General features: G+C 33.6%; 1 protein-coding gene across 1 annotated transcript; it reads right to left on the bottom strand.

Annotated features, from left to right (window-relative positions):
* Positions 1-4,136: 4,136 nt before the first annotated feature.
* LOC107809248 (F-box protein CPR1-like) lies at positions 4,137-13,462 on the bottom strand. Its single transcript, XM_016633845.2, has 3 exons — positions 12,351-13,462; positions 5,757-5,789; positions 4,137-4,317 (listed from the first exon to the last, which is right to left on the bottom strand). Exons 1-3 carry the CDS (start codon positions 13,460-13,462, stop codon positions 4,137-4,139), a joined length of 1,326 nt encoding a protein of 441 aa, XP_016489331.2.
* Positions 13,463-13,927: the final 465 nt, after the last annotated feature.

Below are 13,927 nucleotides of genomic sequence, written 5' to 3'. Positions count from 1 at the left end.
TCTAAATTGTAAAAACTGATAATCTTCACTAATTGGATACCTCGTACCCTTCTTCACCTTACTTCTTTTACTTGTTGAAACTTGTATTTACCTTCTGATTCTCTTGTTGCTTTTTACCATATGGGTGGATAGATATTCATGCTTTAGGGCTTCTTATCAAGAAGCTTACACATCTTAGTACACACATAATCTACTGGGCAATGTTCCTTTGTCAAGTAGGGAAAACTTAAAATTTTGCTTAAAACTTTTATTTTCCTCCATTTCTCATTCACCCTCTTTTAAACCATATTAATGCTTAAAATCCAACAATCCCCCACATGAATGGGGTAGGTCTATATCGTGGAAATATGTATGAAAAATTGTGTGATTCACAAGCAAGGATTAATTGCATCTGGATAAGTAGGTTTCCCTTTGAACTTTTCGTAGTAAACTTATGTCGGATATACTCGGTCAATCGGTAGATTTGATATCTTTGAACCGTCGAACTTTGGTGTATACCTAAACAACTATAAGTCACACAATCAACTCTTAACCGTCTTTGATTCTCATTGTTGTGTTCGTTTTAGCCATTAACACCGCTTGGTTTAATAAATGCATAGAGAACTGGCCTTACAAAATTCTCCTTGAAGCGACTAACATTTCACACTTACATAGGTGATTCCTAAATGTGTCATCTCGTAGATACACTATTGATATACCCTATATCAAATTTAGAAATCATTAAAAAGTCTTAATGTTTTATCCTTGGTACTGAACATTATCTCATCGCGAGAATGGAACAAAATTTTAGTTGACAATGTTGAACCGTCATTAATGACTTTGTTAGATCTCCTTGAACCTAGATCTTGGGATCTCCAGTCTTCTAGGTAGAGTTACCGCCATAGTGACTTTTCTCGGCCATAGTCCCATTCCATTTGATGATTTCTCAACTACCTCTCTAGTTAGGCCTTTTGTAAGTGGATCCAACACATTATCACTTGACTTTACATAACCAATCATGATAATTCCTCTAGAGAGTAATTGCCTAATGGTTTTATGTTTTCGTCGTATATGATGAGATTTACCGTTATACATAACATTTCCAGCCCTTCCAATTGTCGGTTGACTATCACAATGTATGCATATTGGTGCCAACGATTTGGGCCAAAATGGAATGTCTTCCAAGAAATTCTGGAGCTATTCAGCTTCTTAACCAGCTTTATTTAAGGCTATGAATTCAGACTCCATTGTAGAGCGGGCAATACACGTTTGTTTGGATGACTTCCAAGATACCGCTCCTCCACCAATAGTGAATACATATCCACTTGTGGATTTCAAATCAGCTGAACCGGTGATCCAATTTGCATCACAATATCCCTCAATCACCGCAAGATATTTACTGTAGTGCAAAGCCAAGCCCTGTGTATGTTCTAAATATTCCAAAACTCGTTTCATTACCATCCAGTGAGATTGACCTGGATTGTTCGTGTATCGACTCAATTTATTTATAGTACAAGCTATATCTAGTTGTGTACAATTCATGATGTACATTAAGCATCCCAACACACGAGCATAATCCAATTGTGATATACTTTGGCCTTTGTTCTTTGCAAATGCAATATTCACGTCAATTGGAGTCTTTGCAACTTTAAACCCTAAGTGATTGAATTTTTCAATTACTGTCTTAATATATTGAGTTTGTGACAATTCCAGACCTTGAGGAGTCTTATGGATCTTAATCCCCAGAATTAAATCAGCAACTCTCAAGTCTTTCATATGAAACTTGCTAGTTAGCATACGCTTAGTAGCATTTATGTTGGCAATGCCATTACTCATTATCAGCATATCATCCATATATAAGCAAACAATGACTATGTGATTTGGAACATTTTTAATGTACACACATTTATTACATTTATTTATCTTAAAATCATTTAACAATATTGTTTGGTCAAATTTCGCATGCCATTGTTTGGGTGCTTGTTTTAGTTCGTAAAGAGACTTACCAAGTCTACATACCTTCTTTTATTTACCTGGAATCACAAACCCTTCAGGTTATTTCATGTAGATTTCTTCCTCCAAATCTCCATTCAAGAAGGTCGTCTTAACATCCATTTGATGAATTTCAAGACCATATACTGCATCTAATGCTACTAACATCCATATGGACGTAATTCTTGTAACTGGAGAGTATGTATAAAAGTAGTCAAGACTTTCTCGTTGTCTATACCCTTTGACTACAAGTCTTGCCTTAAATTATCAATAGTGACATCATCTTTCATTTTTCTCTTAAAAATCCATTTAGAACCCAAACGTTTATTTCCAGGAGGAAGATCAACCAATTCCCATGTATGGTTGTTCAATATGGATTTTATTTCACTATTGAGTGCCTCTTTCCAAAATAATGATTCTGAAGAAGGCGTAGCTTCTTTAAATGTTCGAGGCTCGTTTTCCAATAAGAAAGTCACAAAATCTGGTCCAAATGAAGTAGACGTTCTTTGACGTTTACTACATCTTGGATCCTCCTGATTAAATGTACTTTCTTTTGTTTCTTCCCGAAGTCGTTTAAATCCTTCACCAATCGACTCGCATTCCTTTTTATATGGATATATATTTTTAAAGAAATCAACATTATCTAATTCTATAACCTTATTATTATGAATGTCGAGATTTTCTGATTTATGAACCAGAAATCGATATGCTTTACTATTGGTCGCATATCCTATGAAAACACAATCAACGGTTTTCGGTCCTATTTTTACCCTTTTGGGTTTAGGAAATTGTACTTTTGCCAAACACCCCCACACTTTAAAATAATTCAAGTTGGGCTTCCTTCCTTTCTATTTTTCATATGGAATGGATTGTGTTTTGCTATGGGATACTCGATTTAGTATCTGGTTAGCCGTAAGAACGGCTTCCCCCACAAGTTCGGTGGCAACCCAGAACTTATCAATAATGCGTTCATCATCTCCTTCAATGAACGATTCTTTCTTTCAGCAATCCCATTGGATTGGGGCGTGTAAGGGGCCGTTGTTTGATGAATAATTCCATATTCTAAATATATTTCTTCAAAAGGAGATTCATATTCACCACCCTTATCACTTCTTATCATTTTGATTTTCTTGTTAAGTTGCGTTTCAACTTCATTTTTGTATTGCTTGAATGCGTCTATTTCTTTATCTTTACTATTAAGTAAGTAAACATAACAATATCGAGTATTATCGTCAATAAAAGTTATGAAATACTTCTTTCCACCGCGAGATGGTATTGACTTCATGTCACAAATATCTATGTGAATTAAGTCTAAAGGATTTAAATTCCTTTCAACTGACTTATAAGGATGTTTAACACACTTAGATTTCACACATATTTGACATTTTGATTTGCCGTATTCAAACATGGGCAATACTTCCAAATTAATCATTTTCCGAAAGGTTTTAAAATTGACATGACCCAAACGTATATGCCATAATTCATTTGACTCAAGTAAGTTAAGACGAAACTGAAATTTTATTATTATTCTCAACAACCATTACATTCATCTTGAAAAGGCCCTCAGTGAGGTAACATTTTCCTACAAACATTTCATTCTTACTTATTACAACCTTATCAGATACAAAACCTCACTTAAAACTGCTCTTAACAAGAAATCCAGCAGAGACTAAATTCTTCCTAATCTCGGAAACATGAAGGACGTTGTTCAAAGTTACCACCTTACCAAAAGTCATTTTCAGAAAGATCTTCCCACATCCTTCAATCTTGGCCGTTATAGCATTTCCCATAGAAAGCGTCTCTTCGGGTCCAATAGGAGCATATGTAGCAAAATCTACCCTAACAGCACAAACATGGCGAGTGGCTCCAGAATCAATCCACCACTCCTTAGGATTTCCCACCAGGTTGCATTCAGAAAGCATAGCGCACAAGTCATTAACATCTTCATGTTTTTCAACCACGTTTGCTTGATCTTTCTTTTTGTCTTTCTTCGGAACACGACACTCCGTAGATTTGTATCCAGCTTTCCCACAATTGTAGCAATTTCCGTTGAACCGCTTCTTGCTTGGGTTACTTTTCGGTCCAGAAGTCTGCTTCCTCTTTCTCTTATTTTGAGAAGTATCATCAACAATGTTTTCTCTCATTATTGTTAAGTTTCCACGGCCTCACTTTTCAGCAACTTTGTTGTCCTCTTCGATTTCCAACTGAACAATGAGATATTCAAGCGACATCTCCTTGCATTTGTGTTTCAAATAGCTTTTTATGTCTTTACACAAAGGAGACAACTTCTCAATCATCGCTGCTACTTGAAATGCTTCACTGATGACAAGATCTTCAATGAAAATTCTGTTAGTAAAAATACAAAAATTACTACTTTCAATATTAGTATTAATTTGATTTATACTTTCAGGAGATCGTGAATAATCACTTGCAATTCGTGGACTTGAGTAAAAACAGATTTGTTATCTACCATTTTGCAGTCCAAATCTTAGCGGCAACGAATTTTTTCAACCCAGCATCTTCAGTTTTATATTTCTTTTCAAATGCAGTCTACAACTCTTTTGACGTCTCCACGCCACTATAGACGTTATGCAGATCATCCTCCAGTCCGCTAAGAATATAATTCTTGCACAGAAAATCAAAATGCTTCCATGCCTCAATCACGAGAAAGTGTTTATTTTCTAGAGTTTCATCGGGCAGAACAGGAAAATCTTCCTTAATGAACTTCTGCAGACTTAAAGTAGTCAGGTAGAAGAGCATCTTCTGCTGCCACCGCTTGAAATCAATCTCGAAAATTTTTCCGGGTTTTTTGCTGGTGCCAATGCCGGTGTTCGGCTTGTCGACGCATTGGCAGTCACCATTGGAACAGCTTGGTTTCCGTTATCACTAGTCATTTCTGTAAAAAAAAAATGACACAAGCAAACGTTAAAATCACGTAGATTTTAATCTCCAACGGAGTAGAAAACCACAAAGGTTTTAATCTCCAGAATAGTGAATATAACACAAATACAGAAAATATATTAAATTCCTTAAGCTTGTTAGAAAAATGTATTTGAAAACTAATTCTGGAAAAGATAAAATAACATATAAACAGAAAATGTAAACGAAACAAAAGTTAATCCGAGCCCACTGAATTCATAGTGTTACCTTAAGGAATTTAATCCCCTCCTAGTACCCAAGGTTATGGATTATTTCCTCCCAGGATAGAACGAATTACACACTGGTGTAATGGTACTTCAAACCCCAGTATTTTAGCGAACACAAAGTTCGGTAGCAAATCACACTACTGTTGCTTTCTTTGAAGTTAAAAGTATGCAGAAGAAAAAGGAGAAACTCAGAAAATCGTATAGAAATTCTGAGAGAATATAATGGACTTGTATTTATAGCCAATGTTGGGCTGAAAATTGAAGATGTGCAACTCTTCAGAACGGTTGTTTATGCAAAACGGCCATAGCATAAATGCCATAACATAAATGGCTAATTTATGCAATAATAAACCGGGAATTGAAGAGGGAGATTAATTTTCAGTTACACAACTGAAAAACTGAAAACCGATAAATTCGAATGAGAAATCGAAGTCGAAACCGAGCAAGCGACGACGACGACGGCGCGGGGCTTCCTTCTTCTCAGCTCTTTAAGAGCTAGAAGAAGAGAAATTGCTTATATACCTATCAAAAACCTCTTCCTTTTCCAATATGGGACAATGTCCCTTTGTCAAGTAGGAAAAACTTAAGATTTCACTTAAAAAGTTTATGTCCCTCCATTTCTGATTCACCCTTTTTTACGCCATATTAATGCTTAAAACCCCAACATCATCGTCATCACTACAAGAGTCATCATCATTATATCCCAACTGTATTAACAATTTTGAATGGGGAAGTATTGTTGATTCTCCCACAAGTGCTAGCTGTGATCCAGAGAAATCTATATATATATAAAAGAGGGAATAGAAAAGGTGACCTGACACATCTCTTGGACTAGGATTGCTATTTATCTTTTTTATCATTTTTTTGATATTTTTCTTTTTCATATTCAATTGTTTAGGCCTCTTTAATAACATAATCTCATGTTCTAGCAATCCTAAAATTCTCAATATCCAAAACCGTGTCAGTTATCATTTTCAGTATTCTAATCACTAAATTGAATTGCATATTGCAATTAAAACAAAGGAACTCACTAATTCCTCATCTCTTCTGTTACGAATTTGGATACCTAATTCCTTTAATGTGTATATATATTGTGGATCAATTACTATTTCTTTACCTCTTGTGTTCCATGTAGTTCTCTTACTCAGTTTTGTTTCGCTCTAATATATTATAATTTCTTGAGTTGGGTCTAATAAATATTCGATATTTGTTTATCTTCATTTCAAATTTTACTTTGCAATTGTGCACTTTTCAATTCTCAATTACATCATCTCACGTATATCTAGATTAGGGGTGGCAAAATGGTTCAAAGAAAACAGTTAATCATCCATATTATCCACTAAGAAATGGGTTGGATAATGAACTTTTTAAAAACGGGTCAAATATGATAAGAAGCATATTATCTATTTAGGAAATGGATAACCAATGGGTCTAACTTTTACATTTGTAAAGCCTCAAATTGAGGGTTCCTCAAGTTAGGGAGACTAAGAATTTTCCCAAAAGTGATCATATACAAGAAGTCATGGATAATATGAATAACCCATATTATCCGTCAGTTAACCCATTTTTTATCCGTATTAAATATGGGTTGGGTCGGATAATTAATCCGTTTTTTATACCCATTTTTGACCCGAACCATATCCTATACGACCCGCCCATTTGCCACTCCTAATCTAGATATAATATTGGAATTTTTACCTCCTATAGCAAAAGTTGATACCTTATTTATTTTAAATAAATACCCTTTTAAAAAATTATATTCTATAGATACCTTTTGATTTTTATAGCCAAATATCTATTTATGGTTACCTCCTACTCTTAAGCCATAAAATACTCTTTGTATTATTTTTCTCTCATTCTTTCAGATTTTTCTCTACCCTCTCTCTCTCAACGCCAGTATTTCTCCATGGTTATCTCCTCTCTCTCAACAAATGTGTATGCATTAAAGGGAAAAAAAATACTGATTCTGATCGGAAAACGAAGTTGAATTTGGTTCAAAATCAAGAAACGGAAAAAAAGTTGGAAATTGATCTCTCGCAACAGCGATCTCTCGAAACTGATTTGGTTCAAAATCAAGAAACGGAAAAATGAGGTAGCCCTGTGGATTTGCTCTACACAACAGTGATCTCTCTTTTGATTTGTAAGTCCAATAGCTTTGAGTCCACTATTTACGTTATGTCCATCAGCAGTAGCCTTATCAAGAGCCTTTGCCATACAGATCCTCACACTTTCCACAATCTCCATTAGGTCGTGTTTTTACTACCGGCTTACGGTGAACGGCGGATTCGCCGGAAATTAGGGTTTGTTCTTGAACAAAGACGACGGAGTTTGGGGCTGAGCAACTTGATTTTCTGTTAATATATTTCAATGTATTTTCATGTATTTCATTGTATTCATTGTCTTTTTTTTCATTGTAATTCAATGTATCTCGTTATATTCCATGTATTTCATTGTATTCACTGTCTTTTTTTCATTGTATTTCAATGTATCTCGCTGTATTATATGTATTTCATTATATTTACTGTCTCATTATATGTCATGAATATATTCATATGTTTTTTTAATTAATATAATTTATGTATTCAGATGTATTATATAATTTCTCTGAAGATTGCTATGTTTGGGGTATTTTTCGGTTGAGAATATTTTTTATAACTGAAAATACAAAATTTATGTGTTATAATTGAGTTTATTGAGTTATATTAGTAGTTTATTATGTTAATTGATTCATTTTCCGTTTTAAAAATAGTGTAATCCCCTATTTCACGTCGTGAATACAGTCGAATATAGTTAAATACAATATTCTGTCCAGTTGTAATCCCATGTTTCACTCCATGAATAAAGTCGAATACACTCGAATACAACAACTGATTAGCTGGACTTCCCTGATTCACGCCTATTTTTGCTACTGTATTCATGAAACAATAGCTTAAATACATCAAATACATCTTATAACCATACAAAAGGTATCTATAATCCGTAATATAGCAAATCGTATCTATAGATGACTAATTAATACTAAAAGATAGTGCTTATGAAAATTTCTCTATAATGTTTATAACTTCTTTTTCCTGACCTGCATTTTATATTGGTATTTTCTAGAGGTGTAACTTTGGAGGTAAGTATGTTGCGATGTCCTCTCAACAAAAGAAGATCTATCAAGCTAATAATTTCATTCGAAGGTATGAAACTGTTGGCACTTGGATTGCTCCCTCTTAGAAAGCTGGTAAATATTTGAAATTAAATTACCTATTTAGACCCCTCTTCGGGCTTTCATGTTTCTCATTCATTAGGATATTATAACATAGAAACTATTATCTTAATATAGGTGAAGCAAAATCAGGAAAACAAATTTATGACATAATTGATGTGCTGCGGGAAGGTATGTATGATAAATAGCTTCATGTGGATAATTTTCATCATTGTGTTCTGAAGATCAGAATTGCATGTTATAATTTTTACCTGTAGTAACTTTTTTCCTTTAAATAAACTTTATTACATTGCATCTTATTGAATTAGTTTCTTATAACTTATATGTTTTTATACAATTTGGTATAATGCTTTTTGAAAAAGTTTATAACACTAATATATAGAAAAAGCTAAAGGTTATTCGAATAGTCTTCTGTAACAAAATTAGAGATGCACAAGTGTTTTCTAATTTAAATATATGATGATCTAAAATTAAATCTTGATCGATAGTTATGTTGCATTATATATTTTATTCTACATTGAACATCTTATTATATAAGTATCTTAGTTTTTGTTGTCCGCTATTTAGGTAAACGCTAGACTTACCGGGAAAAAAAATGTGATTTAATCAATTTATAGAATTAATTTGTATGCATGTATATGCAAATTTTATCTTGATATCGATTACTTTTACAAATAAAAAATTGTAATATAATATTTTTTATGACCGCGCAAAGTGATAAATTTACTAGTATCATATAATGATGTAATACGCGTGGGTAGGGTTAAGCATATATAGATCTGGTGATTCTATTTATCAGATGGATAAACGAAGAAGAAAGGGGGAAAATGAAAAATAAGCCTAAAAAATAAAAACAATAAAAGAGAAACAAAAAAATAGATTCTTTTTGAAAATAAAAAGCTTAATTAGCTGTTGATAAGGCTTAGGCAGGGCAATTTTAATGTATTTTCATCTTTTATGTATTTTTTTGCGAGTTATCCTACATAATATTTTACATAATCAACTGAATCCTTTGGATGAGAAGAAACTCTTACGTCCGGTTATTGTCGTAAAGATGGAATTCAAAGACAACTAATTAACCCCAAAAGAACCATATTCCATTAACAACACGGAGGAAGAATGAAGGGAATATCTCATCAAGAAAATCATATTTCTTTCAATAAACATGCTCTTCAGGCATTTGAACCAGTTTGGATTACTTCTAGGCAAATAGAAGCAAGCCGACGGGCAATTCTACGAAATGTACCTCATGGTAAAAAATATGGGTACAATTGGGTTCAAGAAAAAGATGCCCTAAATATTGGGAGTTGTTGTTTAATCGAGTCGAAAATTTTATCAAATGAGTGGAGGAGTTTTTTTCTTCTTCTAATATTTTGTGGAATATTGTTCCGGACGCCATTATGGATTTCTGATAGTTTAAGAAGGCGTTTGGAATAAATTCCAATTTTTTTTTTCAAATTTAAAATTTCATTAAAATTTGAAGTTTGTGTTTGGTTATAATTTTTGCAACATATTTGAATGTACTTTTTTACAAAACCCTGAAACATGATTTATAACCCACAATTTGTAAAAAATATCAAAAGCACCCCCGACTTAATTATCCCACTTGAAACAAACAATCAAACATACTGATTATTTAATTGTACGAACAATCTCAAATAGAAGTTGTAGTGGCTCATTCAGGTAAAAATATAAATTGTAGATCTCAACAAAAAATATCAAAATATAGTGCAAGGCCAATCAACCAGATGGTGGGTAGTTGTAGGTGTTACTTAGGTTTAATAACTGATTGGGATCCTTTTATAAATTTAAAAAATATAGGGTAAATTTATAAAACTTAAAAATACCAACTTTAAATTTTCAATTGAAAAACTAGTTCTCAACAATTTTTCAAATTTGAAAATGCATTTTCAAGTTGTATTTGAAAAGAATTAAAAGTTTCATAGCCAAACATTGTTTTGAAATTTATTTTTGAAAAGAAGGAAAAATTTCTTATGTCCAAACGGGTTCTAAGTAGATAATTTGCAAAAATGGGTGAAATTAAAAAATAGCCAGATTTACAAGTGGTAATGAAAAATAAACACCGTTTCAAAAGTAATCAAAATTTATTCATTTTTCATGTAAAGATAAATCTGAACGAAAGAAAACATCGTTCAAAATCTGAAAAATATTTCCAGCATAATATACTGGAGTTCCAGTATATTATGCCAAAACTTTCCGTGTGTTGGAGTTCCAGCATAATATGTTGGAAATGCATATACAAGTGCACTAATTTCAACTTTCTATGTTGCAGCAAAATAGTAGCTATTATTTAATGACTTTGCAAACGCTGGCTATTTTTAATTACCAATCCGAAAATTGGCTAGCCCGTACTATTTTTACTGCAAAAGTACATTAATGGTCTATTAATCTCAATGATATCTTGGATAAAAGCTATGTGGCTGTTTAAAATTTTAATGGTTTGGATTCGTTTGAAATTTTCACAATGTTGTATAGACAAATAAACTAACAGATTTATACCTTAACATCATTTCTATAAAAAAAAAAATATGTGCATTAGACTAAACAACCAAGAATGTTAAGAAAGAAAGAAAAAAATCAGTAACACAACTATTAGAAGAAAATTATACATACTCCGCTTTTCTGATTTTCAAAATTGTTCCAATCATATATTATTTTATTTATCTTTTGTCATTGAAATATATGAGTAAAATAACGCACCAACTTTACAGTCCTCGATCTGCTATTTATTTATTTTTTGTGAAAGAACCCAAAGGGTGTATTAGCTAAAAAAAAACATTGTCACAATATTCATATGCATCCAAACCAGTAAAATTATAAGCAGTTGTAACTATTCGACCGATCATTTTGTGCAATTGAGCCTCGTTTCCCCTTTTGAAGCTTCACACATATGTATTTGTGATTTTATGACTTGCAGGGATGGTTAGTTTCATTCCGGGAAGATTTGGATTGATTTTTTTGGTTTTTCACCCGGTGTTCGGTACTCACATTGGGGCCCGACTAAATCCGTATTAGTGTCGGGAAGTCCCACATTAGGGGTAAAGCGCTCCCTAACAAAAGTGACTCCATACCCAAGGGCCCGAACTCGAGACCTCTAATTTGAACCCTTTGATTCTTGGCTTAGAAGATTAAGTTGGAAATATTGATCAAAGTTTGACTTTTGTGAAAACGACCCCGAAATGGAAATTTTGATGGCTCCAATGGATTTGTATCGTTATTTTGGACTTGGGTGTATGCCCGAAATAGAATTCGGAGGTCCTTAGGTTGATTTAACTTGTTTTACTAAAAGTTGGCAATTTGAGGTTTAAGAATTTTCTTAAGTTGACCACAGGTTGACTTCATGGGTACCCCGTACGGATTTTGCTTTTGTGACATGGAATAGGTTCGTCTTGCTATTTGGGTTTTGTCTGTAAAATTTGGTGTAATTTGGTTAGACTCTTGGTTGCAATTCTAGAAGTTCTTGAGTTCTCTTTTGAAATTCATGCGTTTTGATGTCCGATTCATAGTTCTCAATATTATTTTGGTATTTTGATCGTGCGAGCGAGTTAGTATGATATTTTTAGAATTGTTTGGATGTTTGGTTTGGAGCCCCGAGGGCTCGGGTGAGTTCCTGATGTGTTTCAGATTGGATTGAACAGATTTTGAGGTTACTCGTGTGATGATGCAAAGTTGTCGCAATTGCGAGCACCATCATCTCAATTGTGAAGAGGGCATGGGAAGTCCAGATGTTGCAAATGCGTCCCTCTTCGTATTTACGAAGACAGTGTTGGAAGGTTCGCATTTGCGAGGGTTCGCATTTGCAAACTCAAGGTCGCATTTACAACATTTGCAGCTGATTAAAAGGGTTGGAAGTCGAGATTTAGGTCTCATTTTTCATATCTTTGAACCCTAATCTCGGTAGGAGGTGCTTGGAAGAGGGATTTTCACATACAATCATTGGGTAAGTGATGTTGATCAATTTTCAACTTTATTACATGTACTTGGAAACAACCTCTCCACTTCAGGATAGGGGTATAAGGTTTCTTCGATTGCTTATTCCAAATGATCCAATAGATATTATCCTATTTACAATTCTTATTGTTAAATTAACTCTCATGCTGAGTAGTACTTTATCATCTGAAAACTTATATATGGGTCTGATATCACGAAACCCGTTACTTGTTATACTGAAAAACTTCATCCAAGAGTCTTTAATACCATAATCTTTCATTGCCCATAAACTGAAAGTGTCCTCGTACCTATACCAAACACAAAGCATTCCTCCCAACTCTGAGACGCCCGCATCAAAACGAATGCGATTCAACCAGCAGGTTGAAGGGAGCGACCACAGCATCTCCGGCAATGGTATCTCTCCGTATACCTCATATGATATATTAAATGAAACCACACAAAACCTTGATAAGATACCAAGCCAATGAAATGCTCCATGTACAACTGCCACATCTTCCCCACCAAACAACAAACGACTATATGCCTTACCAGAGGTTTTATCATCAATTCTTCTCCAGGAACAACTTTTCAATGCCAAAATTTCATTTGCATTATTGTCATCTCTAGAAAGGTCAATCCTAAGGACTTTATAGTCGTCACTAGTAGAGTCATATCCCAATCCATAAGTACATCCCCAATTATCGTCATCACTACATGAGTCATCATCATTATATCCCAACTGTTTTAACAATTTTGAATGGGGAAGTATTGTTGATTCTCCTGTGGAGGGGTTCCATATCAATAATATTGAAGGTTGTTCCCGACCAAGTTCACTCCAAATACCGATGAGAAACAAACCATCACAACTAGAATAGAGTTTTACACCATTTGCTAAATCAAAATTTGAAGGACAATCAAATCTAGGGATATCCTTAACAAGTTGAACCAAGGATAAAGAAGAAGAATAGAAGTGAAAAGTATCATCCTTTTTGGACCATTTTAAAAAAAGAAATTTTTGGGAATTGGGTTGGTATTTAGCATGGTTGAGATGTTTCTTCTTAAAATAAGGTTCAGAAATCAATGTATTCCAAGATTCTGAAACACACTTGAAACGAACAAGTGACCTCACTGGTAGCCTGCTCAGAATATCCATAAGTATTTCCTCTTGGACGTGAGTTCCCATTACCTTATACCAAAACGCTTTAATAATTCACAGGTAGAAAAAAACGAAGAACAAAGACTGATAAACTAGAGAAAGCCAACGACGCTGCTAGCTGTGATCCAGAGAAATATCATATAATGATGTAATACGCGTGGGTAGGGTTAAGTATATATAGATCGATCTTGTAATCTATTTATTATAAAACTTTGTCAAAGAAGTAGTAGAATCTAACTAATTAAGCTCCTTGTAGAAATAGAATTTGGTTCCTAATAGGATTGGACAACCTTTTTTGTTTGTCACTGTAAAAGAGGATTCCACGTTCTAAAAGGAATGCTCACTTAACCTAAATAATTCATTATTTAATATTAGTTACAAATAATAATAAAAGAAGTTGATATAATGTCTAAATCGATGACTACAAATAATAAGAACGTTTAGGTATTTTTATTCCTTGGAAGAATAAAAGAAAAAAAAAGTTCTACATGC

This window comes from Nicotiana tabacum, chromosome 3 (assembly GCF_000715075.1).
Source record: "Nicotiana tabacum cultivar K326 chromosome 3, ASM71507v2, whole genome shotgun sequence".
NCBI classification, from domain to species: Eukaryota; Viridiplantae; Streptophyta; class Magnoliopsida; order Solanales; family Solanaceae; genus Nicotiana; species Nicotiana tabacum.
This window is presented reverse-complemented; position numbering and strand designations above follow the sequence as displayed.